The sequence below is a fragment of the Centruroides vittatus genome, unplaced genomic scaffold, assembly GCF_030686945.1.
Source record: "Centruroides vittatus isolate TY-2023 unplaced genomic scaffold, ASM3068694v2 contig_1168, whole genome shotgun sequence".
NCBI classification, from domain to species: domain Eukaryota; kingdom Metazoa; phylum Arthropoda; class Arachnida; order Scorpiones; family Buthidae; genus Centruroides; species Centruroides vittatus.
In genome coordinates, this window is record NW_027120749.1 from 2,862,686 (window position 1) to 2,884,670 (window position 21,985).

A 21,985-nucleotide genomic window follows, 5' to 3' on the forward strand; every position below is an offset into this window, starting at 1 on the left:
CTTTGCTTATCCTATTGCTATTCATCTTTACTCCTGACAATACTTCTAAACACCAGAAGGTGAGAATCTGGTAAAAAATGCGAATACACAGTTCACAAAATTTATTGCAAAAACGCAAAGAATCCTTCCCTGGTGCATATAGGACGACCTAGGTTTTTGAAGCAGTAAAAAATGAATAAAAACCTCGTCTTATATGCGAGTAAATTCGGTATATAATTATTAGAGTAAGAAAAACAATTTTTTAAATTCAAGTATTTAAATAATTTTTTTTATTTAATTAGTCTTTTTATATCTGACACAAAAAATAACTTATAAAAAATGGAATGACCGACAATTTTGAAGTATTTACCCGCAAACACAAGGCACGCATTTGGCAAAGTTTATGATCTCTTATCAAGCTCTTGGCTTTGCCGTTGGTGTGACATTTTTGAATTCAAATAGTTTTCTCACGAAGACAACCTGAATGGTTGATGTGATACAAATGACAATGCATTGTGCAAGGGACCAATAAAGAACCCATCTGTTGTTTGCATCTACTAGATACCAATCTCTTGAAACTTGTCTTCTGCTTTGATCTTGATATTTGAGCATTTCACCAACTCTTTCATCAACAGTCTTCAATGTACCCTAGTTAAAACAACATTTAAAAATAATGTAATTCAATGTCAATTAAATTACTAAATTTTAAAATATTTTTCATTGGTAACTAATAAGCAAGCTATATTTTAATGCTCTGGTAATAATGTGTAAGATTTACAAATGATATATCAATCAATTAGCTTTTAAAGGATATAAAGTATAATTTATGAAGATCAAAATAAACAAAGTGAATAACTTACATACAATTTTACTTAATTTTTTTCACAGATATGATGCTAAAATCTTAAATTACAGGGTTATATTATGAATACTCTTCAAATGATCAATCACTTCTTTTTTTCTTGCAATGTTATTATTATATTCAGAAATATATAATCAAAATATTGATTTGACAGGTTACTGTATTCAGATACAAATTATATTTCTTTAACAATTTACTTGTTTATGTAATATTTTTAATTAATTAATTAATTTGTTTGTTTAAGAGGAAAGATATGCATATATTTCTAAAATTTCATATTTGTTATTACTTTGATATAATTGAAAAAATCCCCAAGATAAAAAAAGTCATCAGAATAAACACTATATTTTAACCAAAATTATTGATAGGAAATATTGTAGAAAAACTTTTTAAAAAATATTTTTTAAATTGTTCAGAATGTTTTAAAAACAAAACTATGTTAGAAAAATATGTCCATTATATTATATGCTGTAAAGGAAAGTGTTGGCAATGTTTAAAAAAACAAAGATGCACAGAAATTTTATTTTGTCAAGTTATTCTTCTTAGTTTTCTTGACTTTTTGAGTATCTCTAATAATTCTTTTATGTACTATTGCATTTTTCATGCTTTTTTGATAATATGTCTACTGATCTATTGTTGAATTTCTTTATTATTTCAACTACGTATAAGACAAAGCCATTCATTACTAAATTATTAAAGACAGGAAATCTTTCTATAATATAACAATTTCATTACAAACATGTTAAATAACTGTTAGTTAACATGCTTGATGTTAATTGTTAACAATAATAATCTTAACTGCAATATACATAGCAATATATTCTGAATAAAAATTTTTATTCAGAATATATTTTAATATTAAATTTTTCTGAAATAAAATTTAAATTATTATAATTTTTTACTTCAATTTATAAGGTGCCTAGCAAATATTGTATAATTTATCATGCGCTTACAACCAAATTATCATATTTTAAAAATTAAAGTAATTTAAACTTTAAAGTAATAAAATTATATATAGAAAAATATATAAGAATTATCAAGTAAGAAGAATATCTTAAGAATAACACCGTTTACAATTTGACTTTTTTAATTTGTTAACTGTTTTAATTTAATCTTGTCGTAATGCGTACTCGAAGTTGGTGTAGATTGAGTTATACTCAAATAATGTTTCTAAAAATTTTTTTAAACTTTTAGAATTATATTTATATAATTGATTTTACTATTTACAATGTTTAAACAAATCTTGCTAACACTACTTTTAATAGGATTATGAAAAAAATTATGGTAAATCTATAACACACTTATGTTTTTAATAAAATTAATGTCAACTGATTTATAATTAAAAAAAATACAGTGGGGTAAAAGTACTATAACAGACACTTTTTATCTAGAAAATCAAAATGTTACAACAAACAAAGCTGCTACAATGAAGGCAAAGGAATACTATTAGCCAACATATCACATGCATGTGCATGACATATTGAGGTTTTCCCACTGATTAGAACATTACACACTATAATAAGACAGTGTCTAAAGTTCAAATAGTTGTTTATTGTGTCTTTATCAATAAAAGCATGTTTTTAAAATTGTTCTGCTACATAATTTTAGCCTCAAGCTGACAAAATAAAGTGAGAAAGCTATTTAACTTTATACATTAAGAAAAAAATAATTTCCAAGATAGAAAGTGTAAAAAGTGTAGGCAATCTGAATGCTGAATAGGGTATGATTAAATCAATGATCAGTACAATTTTAAATTAAAGAATAAGAAAGAAATAAAAAAATGCACAGACTGCAAAGGGAATCTCTATATTAAGAAGTTAACACTAGTATTGTGGAACAGATGGAAATTCTATTAGTTTGGATTAATGAAAAACAAATAGCAATTATTATGGAAAATTTTTTCATACTTCTCAGTAAAGAAAGATTTTTTGCTTTTCAAATTTACATATATAATGTATAGAAGTTAAATAAATTAATTTCATATTATTTTTACCCTTATATTTTTGATTTTATATTATGTTTTTCCTATTTAAATGGTTATGTTAGAATGTAACTTTGATCTAGTCTTTGGACATGGAATGAATTACATCTAAACACACATTTCCATGTATGCTAGAATGAACAGATATGATAACAAATGTGGTTCTAGAACCAATTGTGTTTGTTCTAGCATACTCCACTACATAATAAAAATATGGTATTGTATGCCTGTCTATACTTCCCTGAAAACTATTACAAAAGTTTTTCAATGACTATCTTCAAGCATATATTAAAAAAAACTTAAATAAAATTTTTAATTTTAGTTATCATAAAATCATGCAGTATTTATATCATTCAATTTATAAAAGAGAAGATAGGAAAAGCTATTTAGTATTTTTCAAATATACTAAATATTCAAAATAAGAATCAATTATAAGAAAAATGAAAATTTTTTCACAGAGATAATATATGACAATGATTTAATTTTATATTTGTCTAGAATCAAAACAGTTAAAATTCATTTTGGCTAACAATAAAACTAGAAAAATAATTTCTAAATACTACAAGAAAAACCTGTTTCCTTTAAAACATCAAGAAGTGACTATTTTTGATCATATAATTTCAAATTGTGAAAAATTATCAACTGATGTTAATAAAGATTATCAACTGATGTTTGCTATTTACACACAGTAAAACTTTCATAAACCAGAACTACATGATACCGAACATTTTTTTCATTTGGTCATTTTCTCTTAACATAGAAAATCACTCCATCCTGAAGAATTTTTCCCATTTAGGCATGTTTCTTTTTTTATTTAGCTTCCATTTTAGATAGGTTTTACTGTATTGTTTTACTTACTAATAAATAGAATTTACCTTAATGTTATGCACACATTGAAAAAACAATTACGAAAACCATAAAAATATAACTAATTGTAATTATAATCTATGTACATTGCTATTTAAAAAAAAAAAAACATTTTTATATTTTAAAGTCTCCTCACCAACTTTATTCTTTTATTTCCAATTACTATTTGATATCATCTAGACAAGCAACCTCTGCAAATGGTAAATGAAGTCAATTTCCTAGGTGTTATATTCGATTGGAACCATACATTCAAAGCACATATTTCGTATTTAAACAATAAAGTAAGACTTGCTATAGATAATCTGCTAAACTTATATTCTAACTTAAAAACCTCCGATTTATCTATTCATATGAAATTGTATAACACAATCATTAACCCAATCATATATTACACATCCCCAATATGGAGTCTCGATTACATATATAAATTATTATTTGATATCTGGCAAGCATTCATTAATTAATCCTTAAATAATTATTGCAAAAATGCTATAAAAAATTAAAATAGGAAACTAACTATGAAAACTATTCAATACTTAGTTAATTAACTGAATTTATACAGCCATTTTTGTTATATATTATATTGTAGTTAATTAACCATAATGTAATGTTTTTATATGTTTTACTAATGTTTTTATATGAAAATGTCAGTAATTGTATTAATTAGTAAGTTTGTATTTTGTGCATATGCCCTTGTGCTATATTTTAATATTTAAAATTTTAAAAATTTTAAGATAAAAATAATATAATAATAAAACTTTATGTATGTATTGTTTTTTATAATTGTTAAATAAATTACTTATATCATGTAAAAAACTGTTGCTTTAATTAATGTTACAGTAGAGAGTCGTTAATCGGAACGATTTTCAGTCGGACTATGTCGTGCTGAATCGAACGTTTTTGATACTAGATTTACTTCTAAAGTATAATTTTCATGTTTTTATATTCTTCAATATATTTATTTTGTTTGTACAAAATGAAGAAATAATTTTTTATGATACAATGGCCTCGATTATTATTATAAAAATTTTTGCTAGGCTTAAAATCGATGAAAATTCAACACAAAGCGACACGCAACGGAGAAAAATTTGAACATCGGACAGGTTAATATATTTTTTCGTACATAATCGGTAAGCGGAACAAATCACTAATCTGAATAACCCCAGTCCCCAATTGATTCCGATTTTTGACTCTCTACTGTATTCCAATTATATTTGGTTTAAAAGAATACACCATGTTTAAATAAAAAAAGACCTTTCATTGTATAATTATATATTGGTAAATATCATATTGGTATGTATCCCATACGTTGTACAAAATGATTAATTATGCATACTGTTATCTAATAACCTACAACATTATTACTGTTAATATAACACTGTTATTGTAAAAAAAAAAAAAAAAATGTACCTGTAAGGTTTGTAATGTCAATTTGATCTGTAAACTTTAAACTGTTGTCACCCAATAATTACCCATGTATTTGCCAGATTTTTACTAGAACACTGTACTTTTGTCAATTACATGTCAACTTCACTTTGCACTATTGTCACCAGACACACACCCATGTTTATATTTTAAAAATCTGAAAGGCGATCCTCTGCCTTCAAAGGTATGTAAAGAATTTTTTTCTGTCTGTAAAGATCATCTACATGCACGTTTTTTGTAAATTAACTAAGTTTCTGTTATTTTTAATACTTCTGTAGCATTACACTGAGGAGGGGCTTAAATGCTACATAGGCCTGAAATGCATTTGTAATTTCCAATAAAGGAGTACCTAAGCCGATAGCTGTGAGGAAGTCTACCAGATTTATTTATTCGGATTAAAGAGACATACATTCACGTGACACTGAGAAAAATAAATATATTATTTTTTCTCAAAGATAAATCAAAATGATGATAAATTATCTTTTATGCACTTAATTAATGACCATTATAAATGAAACAATTTAAATTGTTGTATAGTTACTGCAATGTATTTTTGATTACAATCAATTTTATTAAAAATATGATAAGATGTCAATAAAATAATGTAATTTCTATAAAATATAATCAAATATTCAAAAAACTGATTATGTATTATTCATAAATTCACCTATGAATAGCATGAAAATTTAGTTTTATAATAAAAATTAAAACTGAATGCTTAAATTCGTATGACAAAAGAGAAAGTAATTAATTGATTTAAGTTTTGCAGTTTCCAAATATTTTTTAAAATTATCAGATTAAATTAAAATTTATAAATTATATAATCTATTATAGATAAACAAGGTTTGCTGATATAATATCTGTACCATAAAAATAATAATTCAAATAAAACAACCAACTCAAGATGAATTTGTATGTAAATACATTTCAAAATGATAATATAGGTATAGATTTTATTTGAAACAATTAAAATGAAAAAATAATTAACAAAAGTAAAAAATAATAAAATATTTTTATATGTAATGTAATATAAATGGTTACAAGAAGTCATATGTGAGAGATAAAAGTTAATCACTAAATATAAATAACTGCAAATTATTAAAATATTTTAAAAAAAATACTAAATGCTATTTTTTAATTTGACTATTACATTCTTTGATAACTCTTTCTATTTGTTTTTAGAACTTACTTTCTTATAATTTCAATATAAATCTAAATAATTAAGATCTTAGTGATTATAAATTTGATTCATAGCTGATGAAAGCTAGGATTGCTGCATTTTATACAAAAGAACTGAACAACAACACATTTGCAGTACTATGGAACATTGTCTTGACTTATAGTGTTTGTGTCTCATCACTATAAATTAAAACACAATAGTAAAATTTTAATTTTTGTAGATTATAATAATTAATCTGTAAATGAAATTTGAATTGTCCTAGTTTTATAATAATAATAAAAAAATCAATAAAAAGTCCTTTTTACCATTTACCATAGCAGTCCCGAATAGAATCAGTAAGGGATTTTGGGGTTGAAAATTAGTCAGAAGTCAATTTAAAACAACTCATTAAAAATTATAAGTCTAATGGATTATGTATATGACAGTTCAGGATAATGTAAATTTACCCACTATAAGTGGATCTCGTCTATGAAAAGTGTATGTAGATTAGTACTCACTCACCAGATTTATTAATCATTATTTTTATTTTCATTATCACTATTAACTATATTAGCAAAAAAACATGAGGGGATCAATTAAAGGTTGAGGAATCTTTGAAGGAGTCAACAGTCAAAAATGTTTGTAGACCTGATCTAGTATGGATAATTGAGAACAGTTTAATGGCCTCTAGAGTAAGAAAAATAAAAAAATCTTAATAATAAGCAGATCTAGAAGATCTGCTTATTATTAAGATTAATTATTATTAAGAAAGTTACTTAGAAAGTGTTGTTCTGATACATCAAGGCATATGCTTATGTAATAGAAGTTATGGATTTTATTATTATATGGAAAGTTTCAATCTCTTATGAAAAAAGCCAAAAATGCATAAAATTTCATATTCATTAAAAATTAATTCAGTACTAAGGCTTATTATAGTACCCAAGAATGTTAGAATGTCATTAAGTTTATAATATTAGAAGAGAGTTTAAAATAATATAGATAAGATATATAATGAATAGAATCACTACAGTGCTCGTAGAAAATACTTTGAATAGAGAATGGCATATCCAATAAAAGGATGCCTCTTTATTTTGCTATTTATGTCTAGCTCTTTCCCTCAGAACAGCAAAAGAGCTTTAACAAACAGCTGCTTAACAAAATATCAGAAAATACAATATTAGATATTTCAATATAAACAGAGTTGAATGAGTATGTTGTATTCTGTTTTCATCAAATTATTTGTTTTTTTTAAATAAATATATACTGTTTAAAAAGCAAAAATCACTAAAATGTGGAAGTGCTGATCAAATTTGTAACAATTTGAATAGACTAAAACAGTTTGTTTTACTGAGAGTCAAGGAATGAAGGATTTTAAAATGATGTTAAGATCTGAGAATGAGAGTCAGTTTCAAAATTACTAAACAAAGTTGTTAAAACTGACTTCTAAAAGTAAGTGGTTTATTTTACTATAAAAATTTTGAATAACGGCATTGGAGAGAGATGTTGAGCAGCTATAAATCTTAATTCTGATCATTTTTACTATTTCATTTTTTTAATGATTATATTGATTGTTATCAATTGTTATCAAACCAAGATAGAAAATTGGTTTTCCATAATGACATATATTGTAAGATACAGAATGCAACTGAAAAGAAGCTAAATGAATTCTATATGTGGTTTATTTAAAAAAAATTAATATCAAGCAATACAATTGTTAATAACTTAAACAAATACATTTTATGGCGTTTTCTAAGATCCATTGAGATTTATTTTTATGAATAATTAATCAATTAAATATCAAATAAATAAAATAATCAATGAAGCAACCATTTTAGTTTATCAAATTTGATCAAAATAAAATGGAATTAGAAATAAGAACTAAACTGAATCCAAACAAATAAAATCCATGATAAATACTCCAAAAAGTTGTTAGTTTAAAATTAATCAGATTAATTTTTAAACTAAACAATTTTGGATTGTTTTTGATTTGTATTTTATTATTCCAGAATTATTTAATTATTATTTATTCATTCAAAAATATTGTCTTCCTGATTAATGCTATAAAAGCTAAATCTTTTAGTTATTTTTGGTGTTAATTTCATTTGATATTTTACAAGATAGTAAATTACCGTAAAGTTGGCCACAGTGACATCCATTTCTTCTAATTCTTTGATGTAACTCTCCCATTCATCACGCTTGAAGGAATTAACATATAAACTTACAAGTTTAGATGCAAATCGAGATAGAGAATTATCTATACAAAGTTGATAATAACCTGTAAAAAAAATTATGTTTTAATAAAAATAATATTGTATGCTATTTAAATTTAAGATTAAATATTTAACAAATTTATTCAAAAATCTGAGAACAGGATTATAAAAGAATTTTATGTTTTAAAATAATTTTAATACATCATATTATTTTAAAACTTAAAAATAATTAAAAATTTATCAAGTAATGTCTAGTATACAATATTATAAATTACTATTATTCTCTACTATAAGAAAATACTATTTAAAAAGTTTTAATAATAATTAATAATATGTATTAATAACTGTAATTATTAAACTCTCTACCTAGCATTATTATAGTTTGTTAAATAAAATATAAAATAATAAAAGTGTTTTCAGATTTTCAACAGTTTATCTTTATTTTAGTAAAAATACTAAATCAAAAAATCTTTTGCAGTTTTAAACATTTAGATTCTAAATCCATCAAAAGAAACATTTTTAACTAAATATTTCAGGCCATAAGCATGGCAACCAAACAAGCAAATTCAGATAAAACAATATTTTCTAATTTCTATTATTATTATTATTAAAAACAGTATAATGCAAATAAACAACATTAAAATTATAGTATGATTATTACATAAAGACTATAAATAAAATGTTAATCAACCTAACATTAACAGAAACAAAATTCTGAAATGCTCAAAAAATTTCTCTAACTCTCCTATTTATTTTAAATTTCAATTTCTAATTTAAACTTTCATAATTGAAGCAAACATGATTCTGTTTGCTTGGAAACACTTTTCTTTTAAGCACATTATCATCTACATATTTCTAGATATTTTTACTAAATAATGTAAAAAAAACTGCATTTAAATTTTATTGTTTCATAGTATAATATATTAACATATGCTTTAATAGCGATTTAAGTATCTTCACTTTCTCATACATTTAAATAATGATTATTATCTAGCATTTCCAGTAAACCTTGTTAAATTTAGCAATTAAGAAAAATAATTTTTAAGTGATTATCTTATCATTAAAAAGTGTTGAGGATTCTAGAAATAACTATAATTTAGAAATAAAAGAAAGCATTTCAAATAAGAATATTGAAACTGAATGCTTGTGATTTCAGTAAATAATTAGGATATCTTAATATTGTAATCATCATTATCATCTAATAACAGTGTTATCAGTTCAGTGAGATACTTTAAAAAGTCTGTTCACATAAAAATATTTTCTCAAGTCACCACTGATCACAACCATTTAATTTGTTTATATTACATCACATAATCCATGATAAAAGAAACTTTCATTTGTTATCATTCTATCAAAGCAAGATTAATGAAATTTCTTTATATCAACTACTTTAAAACAACTTGCCAGATGTTTAAAAAATTACATTTAAAAAAGTAACTGCAATAGAATAGAATAGCGGCTAAGATCATTTTTATAAATGATAATTGCAGAGAGAAATTATCTGAAATTAATTAAAACTGGATAATTCTTTAAGTGTTTATCAAAATGATGCATGTATTAAAGATTTTTAGACTATGTTCTGGGTGTTTTTATAAACAAAGAATAAAGCAGAAAGCTTAGTTCTAGATTTTATAAATCTACAAAATCATTATTAAACTTCTGTTAAAAGAAATGTGATATAATACAAGGTGAAACAAGATGAATTACAAAATCCTTTTGGAATATATAAATTAACATATGAATGACATTAAATTTAAATACTAATTTTAAATTTTATTTCAATCAATAACTAGATCATTAGATGCCAATTAAATACTGTATATAAAATCATAAATTTTTAATTTTTAAAAAACATGTAACTGAAGTAAAAATTAGAAAAATAATAAATAATAGACAGCCAAGCTTTTTTGTTATAATTTAGTGTAATTAATCAACTAGCTAATTTGAATGTAAGGACAGAAAGCATTGCAATCTTGTGGAAACTTTAACAAGTAGAATTTTTTAAATTAATAAATTAAAATAATTAGAGAAAAGATCAACTTGAAATGTTCTTTTGATCTGCAACTCCTGCACGTTTAAGAGTTTAAATAATAAAAATTGACAAAATTTACACCTAAATGCTAATTCCAGCGATAAATGAACAAGAAACTTTAATGTTCGAACGTTTTCTCGGCTTCTTTTAGAGGCCCTCGTCAGGAATGAACAAAAAACAGTTCTATTGTTTGAAAATTCTTTAACCGTCGAATACAGCCGTGTTCCAATTTTTTAAAATATTTAACAATGTACCGTAGGATACAAAAATCGTTACATTTAAACATAAAATTATATTTTAAATAAAGCTATAAATAAACTCATTATTATTATTATTATTATTATTATAGCGTTGTAAAAAATTAGTGTGATGTAAATGATGTGGAAATTGTTTTCTTTTACATAGCAGAAAGATGAATATTTAATTACACATAAAATTATTGTTGTGCTTGTGGCATTGTAAATAATATTTCCACAATTGTCGAATCGGAATATAATCGGAGTTAATGCAACCTCCCTTCATGCTTTCTATATAGATCTCAAAAGCCTCCAACGAGCGTAAGTCGTGTTGGTCAAAGGCCCTGTGTAAAAGAGTAGCTTCATCCCAACATGGAGAAATTCTGCATTCGGTAGCATACTGGGCTAGTGCAGTATTATACTTCTGCTTGGACGCATGATATTTGTGGTCCCATATTCTAGCCTCATGGGATCTATATGTGGATCCGATGTATGTTACCCAATGATTGAAACGTTCATCATGCAATGGGATGTGGTACACTCCTGGTGCTTTCTTGTCATCAGACTTGTCTTTAGCATTAGTTAATAGTCGGAAAATATTCCGTTTTCTCTTATATGTTAACACGTTAACTGCCACCTGTAATATGATATTTTGCATTTTATCAGGCTAACTGTAATATGATATTTTCCATTTTTTCAGGCCACAATGAGAAAATTTGATATTTAATATTTTATTATGATATAAATAAAAGGGTCATTATATAACAGTCGGTAGAGTGAAGATAAAAAAAATATATCAGGGTACAACAGATGACTGGCCATCGTATGGCCTGAAACCGGAGACTATAAGACCATGAAATATTTAATATTAATTACTTTATATGTAACAAAAGAGAATAATTAAACTAGTTTTCGATATTTTTTTCCTTTTTTTAACTATTCACTATTAGATATAAAATAGCTTTTTATTAAAAAAACTACGACAGCCGGCCGTCGGACCACTTCTGAGGCCATACGATGGCCGGCAGTCGGAAACAAACTTCATAGATATCCGCGAGAGGCCACCACTAGGATGTAAAACAACGTCTTATGAAGCCAGGATAATTTAACCTTGAGTGAAACTACATTGGTTATAGCGACGATGGGCGGTCGGATGGCTCTGTACGGCCCTAACTAGTACGATCGCTGGCGTGTCGTATGGCAGTTAACGTGTTAAGTGCAAGTTCAAATCCTTAGTGATTCTATTATAAATTTGTTGAAGGGATGGTTTGTAAGATATAACCACCCAATTGTGCTGTGTATCCTTAACCTTCGTGTTGGAGGTAGTTATCGTAGATTGCTGGTTGTAAGCAAGTCTGTCTATTAAGGACTGGTGGTACCCGTGTGCAGATGCTATACACTTGACTCGTTTCAGTTCGTTGTGGATATAGGGTGTCTCAGAGCAATGGGAGTAAGCCCTTGAGACTAGGGCCCATAATGCCACTATTTTAAAGGTCCAAGGATCTGCTGAGTTAGCAGGTATGAAGTGTGGACTGTATGTTGGTTTGCGGTAAATATTCATGCTTATATTTTTATTCGTCACACTAATCTTGACATCCAAGTAATTAACTTCAGTGCTACTCTCCTTATCTAATTCTAGTGTTAGCCCGTATGTGTTGTTGTTAAAAATTTTTAACACTTCCCCTATATCAGGTTTGGTTCTCCATATAATCAAAATATCTACATACTGTGTATAGCTAAGGATATTGTTTTGTAAGTTTGTTACAACTCTTTCTTCTAATTTTTGCAAGATGAGTTCGCACAGATCCCCAAGATGGGGCTACCCATTGGTACCCCCTTTTTTGGATGTAAGTTTGACCATCAAAGTACAAAAAGGAATAATAGCATATTAGATGTGTATTTGTTCTCTGAATGTCAGGTGTAGTAGTGAGAAAAAAATCTCTTAGCGTACAGAAACATGGTTCCAAATGAATGGAAGGGAACATCGATACAAAATTGAATACAGTAAGATATTCGTTCCCATTTAAATTTATATTATTGAGTTTGGCAATTAGTGCCTTAGAATTAGAGACAGTAAAGCTGTAAGCATCAAGATGGCGTTTTAACAGGCGATGGATACATTTCTCTAACAAGAACGAGGGAGATCTGGCTTTATCGATTACAGGTCTTAATTTTTGCCCGGGTTTGTGTGTTTTGGCAAAAGCAAAAAGGCAGGGGGTGTCAGGGGAGCTAACTATTGAATTTTGGTGGCCTAAGATTGCGGCAAGGCCAGTGCAGGTGAATCTACCAACATGAATTTGTAGCTTTGTTGTGTAGGAGATCTCAGTGGGTTGACAGTGGAATCTCAAATTTCGATCAGATTCCAATTTGGAATTTCAAATTTTATAGTTTGAAACTTGAAGTAGGTTTTATAAAAAAAACCAAAAATGTTTGTTCTACAAACTTCTTTTGCTGGAAAAGTGTGTATGGTGTTCATTTTATTACAAGAAACTAGATTAACCCAGTCATCTTCAAACATCTTGTAAACAGTTGTACATTTAGAAATAAATTTAATATTTATTAATTAGAGTGTAGAAAGTTATAAAATTTTATTGAACATGTAATTTTATTCATAATTGATTTGATTGCACATCTACATGAAACATTATTCTAATACCTTGTATATGTCTTGTGATGTCATAATTTTTAAATCCCTTATGAAATGTATTGTCAAACACACTTATCCCCTCCCATCTAAAAAGTGTAATGTAATAGAAGCTAGTTAAACATATGCATTTCAATTTACAAAGTTTAGTAAATATTACTGGTAATTTTAACATTCAGCCTTGATATTTCAGGCATTATAACATGCATTTATCTGCATTTTCATAGGCATATGTATGTGCTTATATTGCAATTTTAAATGCATATAAATCCTTGTATTTCAAAATAATTCAAAATTATTACTGTTATAAATAGATATTGTATAATCCATATATTTTTTCATTATAATTCTTGTTAATATCTGTATAAAAAATTTATTTTTTCAGTTATCTCACCAGATATTTCAACTTTCTGTTCTTCATATTCAGCATTAGGCTTCCATTGATAAGGAAATACATGTAATCCATTTGGATTACGAATTGCAAATCCAGCCATCCCATCTCCTCCTCTCATTACCTAGAATTTAAATAATTAATTTTTGATTAATATGAAAGAAATAAATAGGCTATACAGATTTCTATAAATTGAAAATCATTTCTATTAAAAATTAAATTACTTTTAATGTAATTAGTTGTATTATTGAAATGTTTTCATTTTTTTGAAAGATAATAATCAAATGGTCAATTTCAAAATAAAAAATTAGTTTAAAAACCAATACAACAGAAATGAAATAAAATTATCTGAGTACTTAAATCATGCAACAAAAATAAACAACTCATAACAGTCTTGAAAGCGTTCGACTGTTCGTGCTCCCGAAGTACTCCTCCTGGATGGGAGCCACCAGCAGGCTGCCCAGTGTTTAACGTCACTAGTTATTGATTCACGGTAGTTCTTGAACAAAAGAAAAAAAAGGAAACATATACTGCAAGGTCTATATAAGGTCAGGACACATGTACTGGAGCTGCCATTTTGGGACTTTTTGAGTTGTATGTTTAAAAAAACTTGTATGAGCAGTCAGTTTTATACAACATTAAGTAAACTAAAATTGCATAAATTAGTTTAATTAATGTCATATAAAACTGACTGCTTGTACAAGTTTGTTTTAAACATACAACTCAAAAAGTCCCAAAATGGTAGCTCCAGTACGCGTGTACTGACCTTCTTATGTAGACCTTGGTATACTGAACTACAAGCAGTGCCACCTAGTGGAAAACTCTAAAATGGAGTAGAATGCATTGTGAAAGGCAAGAAATCATAAATATGATAACTTTTTTATTTTTCGTCTCCGGTCCAAAAGTAGGGTATCAAACTCTTCTCAGTCCCAAGTTCAGATATATACTCAAAGTCCCGAAATTCCATAGGGAGTAATCTATACAACTTCCCAGAATTCAACTTTTACATTTAATTGTCTAGGATCTTGATGTCTTTTAACATACCAAAAGACTTCAAGACACCACTATCAAAAATAATGTATTATTCCTATCATTCTGGCTGTCAATAAAACAAGAGAGAAAAATAAAGGCAAATATATGAGAGAATGTATAGTTGTACTATTGTTTTCCTCTCTCTCTTTTTGTATATAGTTGAAACCAATCAGTAGTATTTAAACTAGATATATGTTGTTGAGATGATTTCAGTCAATCTACCAATCTGCAATATATATAATCAAAGTTAATATTCATACTATCTTTTTACAATTCCAAAGAGAACACAGCATAATCATGACATAATAAAATCATTAAAACTTAGCTGTTTAAATATAAACATATTATACATTGCTTGATGTAATTATATCTATTGAAAAAAAATCTTTTATGCAATATTTACTTTTCTCGATTACTTGAAAAATTATTAAATTTCTGGAGTAATAGAGAAAACATTGTTTGAATAGATAAAAACTTTCCAATTTATATACACAAAATATATATATAAATTAAATTGGCATCAATCTAAAAATTTTCATCAAAATTAACAGGATGATTTTATTTAATTTATTTAAATATATAAAAACTATTAATTGAGGAATAAATTTAGATATAAAATTAAAACAGATATGATCAGTTATAAATTATTATTCTATAAATTAAATTATTCTATATTTTTGCAGCAACAGCTGTTTTTAAAAATATATGTGTAATTTTAATATTATTCTTCTAAAATAAATAATGTAATCTTAACATCATAAATTTCTATTAAATATCTAAAAAAATAGTAACTCGTCGTAGACTGCATATCGTATTAAAACACTACACCTATGACACCTTATAAAATGCAGCCGTGTTTATTCGGTACGAACGTTTTCGGTCGTGTTAAACGACCTTCTTCAGGAAATATTCAAAAAAGAAAAAAGAAAAAATCGAACAACGAAAATTTGCAAAAGCGAACAAACTTTGGAACGTTTTTTAGAAATATTCTAAAGAGAATTGCGTGCGCCATCTCTACATCATGTAAACGTCATAAAAAGCGGATACGAGGAAGCCTACGCAAGGACAGAAACCGTAGTTATTGTCTCTGCACAGCTCCTCTCCTTCCCTATGTTCCGTGCGCCGTTCGGCTTGCACCATAGCTTATGTTTGTATTTTATTTTTAATGTCTCCAAGGAGCATATTATTTTTCATTGTCTGTTATTTATTTTTATTTTATTCTCATGTAATGCGTTATTTAATACGCATCGATGTAGAGATGGCGCACGCAATTCTCTTTAGAATATTTCTAAAAAACGTTCCAAAGTTTGTTCGCTTTTGCAAATTTTTGTTGTGTTCGATTTTTTCTTTTTTCTTTTTTGAATATTTCCTGAAGAAGGTCGTTTAACACGACCGAAAACGTTCGTACCGAATAAACACGGCTGCATTTTATAAGGTGTCATAGGTGTAGTGTTTTAAAAAAATAGCGTTTTCTATATACTTATAATTAACTTTCTATCTTCAATCATCCAATTTGTAACATAGACTGCAATCATAGTCATGGAGACCCTCCTTAATTTAAGTTGTATGAAGTATTATAAATGCATTTGAATCTAAAAACAAACGATATTAGTCTTTATTAATTTTTGTATAAGCTAGCATTCTTTTTCACATTTTTCATGAATGGAAGCTGCATGATCTGGATATAAAGTTTGCTTGCACAGTTTGAACATCAATTATTAAATAGTGGTGTTTGTCACAAAATAGCACAAGACAAACAATCAAATTGTTGGACCTTCAAAAAAATTAAAAAATCAGTTCCAAGTGCTGATACATTAAAAAATAAAATAATCAAATATCAGTTAAAAACTATTACTTATACTATAACTGAAATCAGTGAGACCCATAAGATGATAAAATTCTCTGTATCACAAAAACTGTCATACATTATTGCACTTTGTCATCCAAATATCTCTCACTGAGACTCAAATTTATATTGAAGTCAAATATCACAGCTTTGAGTGCATTTATAGAGATAAATAAAACCCTACAAAATCTCTGAAACCAATTGAAATCAGATGCTTAAGCAAGTAAAAAACACTTAATAATAATGAATTGTTTTTCTGATTTCCAATAACTTTAAAAACAAGAAATGCATTCAAAGATTTGCCTTTAGAAACAAATCACAGTTGATATAAAAAGTGATTTATCTAATAACTAGTTTCCAGTCATGATTTTGATTTATAGCTAAATCAAAGATCACTAATTCAGTGAATAAATGGTTTTTCTGTAAATTGAAAACTAATTAATCATGCTTAATAATTAACAAATTAATTGGACTGCAATTTGAAAAACTGTAGACCTATAAATTCCCACTATCGTCCATCAGTCTTTCCTTAATCTCAAGAACAGAGTTAGTTAGATGAAATCCGAGAGCAGATATGGAAACCTTAGGACAGGAGACCCCAATTAATTAGATAGAAACTTCCGGTGCAAACGAGAAGTCACATTATTTCAATTCAAAACTTTTCTCCAGAAAGCAGTTCATAGATGACCAGCACGACTCTATTGTTACAGGGGCAAGCCACTACTAATTTGAGGTGGAGGGCTTATATTTTAAATTAAATAAATTTAAAATATGATTAAAAATTGCAGCCCGGCATTGTGACTATGTCACAATGAATAATTGCTCATTATGTAATATCTTACTTTGATGAACATTTTAAAAATAACTACTGCATTATAAAATTAGAAACTAAACTAAAAGAAGTGCTGGACTATTTGATCAAAATAAATGAATAATGATAATATGCAATCTTCTCCAAAAATCTCCTAAAGTTGTTTTAAAGAACACATTTATCAAAAGTAATTAAATTTTTTTAATTGCTATTATTCTATCTGTAAAAATACACTTTATTAATCATAAAAGTTTTCAAGTAATCTAAAAGTCTTCTGAGATAGTCAACAGGAGATTACTTGCAGTTTTCTGAATGTCTTCAACTACCATTGAAATGTTGCTTTTGATTTGCAATTTAAGTTTAGGAAACAAAAAACCATCATAAGATTACAAATCAGGCAAGTAAAGGTAGGATTAAGAACCATGTCTTCCATGTCTTTAGTTGTCAAAAGCTTGCAAACATTAACAGGCAGGAATAACTGTCTTATTATCATTACTATGACAACTCTTCAAATTCCATTAAACACAACAAAACCTTCATTTTATAATAAGAACTAGTGACAGTAAACCTTTTAATTAACTACATGTAATAAAGCTGCTATCAACAAAAAAAATTAATATCAAATTTAAAAAAAAACACATACTCATAAGAAAATAAACTGTATATTCTTTCATGCTTTCATCTCTAGCTATGCTAATGATTATATAGATGATAATTATTTCTTCTAACTATTTCAATCACTAAAAACCTTTTTTTTTATGTCCCAGTATTATATATAAATGTGTTTAAAATTATTTTAAATTCCAAATTATTTAAAAATTGGAAACTAATTTTTGCCATACTTCCAACCTTTTTCATGTATCCTCTTTTAAGAAAAAATCTTTTTCTGTCAACTCCCTTCAATATTAATTATACTATACTGAAGTGATAAAAATATTGTTACATCCCCACAAATTCCAGTTTCAAATTTTATACTGGTCAATAGCCTGACGAAGACCAAGTTTTTGATCGAAAACGTTAGTTTTTATCTTAAGCTGTTCATACTGGGACACACAAAAAAAGATTTTTAGTATGTTAATCACTAAACGTGCCATGTGTGAAGGAGCACAACAGAAGGTAAGTTATTTTTAATTATCTATATTATTTATAACCACACATTTGTTCAGTAAAAAGTTCCAAGATTAATTCCCTCTTTTATTTTATAAATAATTTTAGCATTGGAAGATATGAAGTAATGTTGCATATATGATGTAATAGCCATAAGGCAGCTTGTAACTAAAAGGCATGTCTACTAAAGGGTTAAGGTATAAAACAGGGTTTCCCAACAAGGTCAATGAAAGTTTGAGGAGGTCAATATAACTTTGCAAATATAAAAAATTTATTTAAAAATATTTTAAAATTTTGCACATTTTTGCTCTTAAATAAATGTAGAAAGATGTTTTTAAAAATTACATAAGAGGCTATAGCATATATATTTATATATAATACTACATAATATATAATATAGTATAGTATAATTAATATTGAAGGGAGTTGACAGAAAAAGATTTTTTCTTAAAAGAGGATACATGAAAAAGGTTGGAAATCCCTGGTATAAAAAGAGCTTTAAAAATGATACCATATAAATCTTTCATAATTTTCATCCCAAAATGGTTGTAGCTGTCCATTTCATCCAAGTTTTCAGTTATCAGAAGTAGCATAGTCCACATTACCTCTCATAATTGGTGTTCTACAGTATATACTGTATATTTCAAAAGTAATGCCTTTCATTCGAAAGGCATTAAATTACTTTTGAAATATAAGAAATATACAGGGTGTCCACGAAATAAGTATACAACTTCAATATTCTATTAAAAGAAATACACTTCTAAAAAATAATTATTTTGATTATTAAAAGATCCATCAAGTTTTATAAAGTGTTATATGGCCTTATAAAGCTTTTTAACTCATAAGGAAGATAGTGCTGTGTCATGTAGAAAGAAAAACATTGTTGAATGTGAAAAGAAATAAAAAAATGGCTATGCCACAAAAAAAGCTCATATATTTTTTTCTTTGCAGAAACGAAATCAATAACAACAGTTTGACATAAGTTCCAAACAATACGAGATATTGTGTATAAGAAAAAGGTAACATCACTTATTGAACTCAGAAAGCATTTCTCTTGATAACACTGGACGTTTTTTGACATACTTGGATTGAATTGGACTGTCGTCTTGATATCCTGCAATCAACCAAGGGAGCACACGTAGAGATTTATTCATGCTTATTAAAAAATCTTTCACATGTTTTATGTTCTTTACCATTATAAGTGAGTTGTTATTTCATGTTTTTGTAATAAAATATAAAAGTTGTATACTTATTTTGTGGACACACTGTGTTACACAACTTCAAATTATCTAATAACTCTAGTGATTCACAATGTCTTGTCCTTCAGAGAAAATGATAACTTAAAACAGAAAAAAAAGGAATATTTATGTTTCTTGATATTTATTACTGTTCTGAAATTTATATTATCAAAATTACCAATATGATCCAAATTATGAAGTCAAATAATTATATATTCAATAATAAATCATTTATTTATAGTAACATTTTTTCAAAACATATTGAAATTAGTTTGTATTTTATTACAAAAACTTTGACAAAGTTTATTCACATGCTGTTAATCTTTCGTCAAAAGACAAATTCAAAACATTTCTTCAAATAGGCATTTGAATATGTTATCAAGCATTTGTCTTTGACAATTTTGAATGATTATTATTGTTTTAATGAAGAAGTTTCTCAACAATAACATTTGACCTTTCTTTTACATAACTGAAATTAAACAAATAAATATATTTTTCTTAAAAACAAACTGTTTATAATTTTGCTTCACCTTAAGTAATAATTATAATTTAAATATCTTAATCATCTTTCTGTAAAATCTATTAAAACAATGGTAATTATATTTAAGCGATACACCAACTCTAGAATAATTAAGGTGAACTATTAGTATGTTCATATATCATTAACTCTATACTGCAAGTCACTAATTGTAACTTCCTTGCTGTGAATCATAGTGAGATTTTCAAATTGCTAATTGACATTAATTATATATTGATTCTTTAAAATATTTTATATTATCAAAATGTTTTAAAGAATCTGTAGTTATCATTTTAAATATTTTTATAAGCTTTTCTGCAAAACATACAGCATGTTGGAAAAAGTGTTTATATTTACAATATAAAAATAAATAGATTTGCATTCTTATAGATAAACAATGACAAAATTTTGAATTAATAGTAACGCGGCAATTCAAATCAATCAATTACAGGAATTGCTTTTATTCAGTTTCTAAGATTTTCGCAAATACACGAACCAGTTGTAATAGAGAACACACAATTATTTATTCTGTATTGTATTGTCTATTTAAACTGAAACGAAAGCAAACAGCGGAACATATGTTCTCACCTGGAAGGCAACAAATAGCGTCGATCCGGCGTGAATAAACTGATAGAAACATTCTTCTCTTCCCGCATCCACGTGAACTTTAAATTCAAATGCAATACCTAAATCTTTATCAAATGTGTAAGTGTCGCCATCGCATACAGAAAATACGAAAAGCAATAGAAACACGACTGACGTGACCGACGACGTGGCAGTCGCCATTTGGCAAATGTTAACTCGGCACTTCTTCGAAATCAAATGATGCCAACTCTGATCTAGATGATGACGTTTCTCTCGCTTCGCTTAATTCAGTTCATTCACGTGTTTTAACCATAACCCACGTGCTAAATAGTTAATCTACAGATATCCCATTAGACTGTAGTTTATAAATCACAAATCTTTCGAACGTATTAGTTATTCGAATAGTAGATATGACAATAGTAATAAATAAGCAAAACTATTCATAATTTTTTATTATATATACTATGTGACCGTAAATATTTTTTTTCTAAATTTTTACCCTTTCCGTCCTGTGGCCATTAAGAGGGACTTATTCCATGCCCTTCGCCCAGGTCCAAAATGAAGTGGCCTGGTGGTGAGGGACGAGCGATCCATAAAAAATTCTGGGGTGCTTGCCCGGATTCGATTCCGAGCGATTGGGTGACGCATTAACCTTCTTGGTCATGCGGCCATTAATTAAAGCACCTTATTCAACGCTATCTAGAGAACTATTTAGCAGTCCAAATGCAACCAAATCTGTTATGTGAATTTCAAGACATGCTGAAGACATTTCCGTTGAACAGTTAATACTAAAACTTTGGAGCGTTTGGCGCTGCAAGCAATGAAAATGCATAAGCATTGTTGCAGCCAAGTTCTTCGTATAAAAATGGACACAACTGTTGAACGTCATTCTTATCAGCCATGATGGCCATTACTTTACAGGACGGCCGGATGGCCGAGCGGTCAAGGTGGCAGCCTACTGCTCTGGGGGACCCGGAATTAAATCCAGACGGGTTGAAAAATTCCCAGGAATTTTTCGGGGTGATCCGACCGGATATGTCGGACCCCGTCCCTGACCATCCGG

At 27.3% G+C, this 21,985-nt stretch overlaps 1 protein-coding gene across 1 annotated transcript; it reads right to left on the reverse strand.

The window, feature by feature from the left end:
• Positions 1-231: 231 nt before the first annotated feature.
• On the reverse strand, positions 232-21,193 carry loj (logjam). Its single transcript, XM_067278573.1, has 4 exons — positions 20,926-21,193; positions 13,790-13,910; positions 8,403-8,548; positions 232-627 (listed from the first exon to the last, which is right to left on the reverse strand). The coding sequence occupies exons 1-4, from the start codon at positions 21,121-21,123 to the stop codon at positions 394-396; spliced, it is 699 nt and encodes a 232-aa protein (XP_067134674.1). The 5' UTR covers positions 21,124-21,193; the 3' UTR covers positions 232-393.
• Positions 21,194-21,985: the final 792 nt, after the last annotated feature.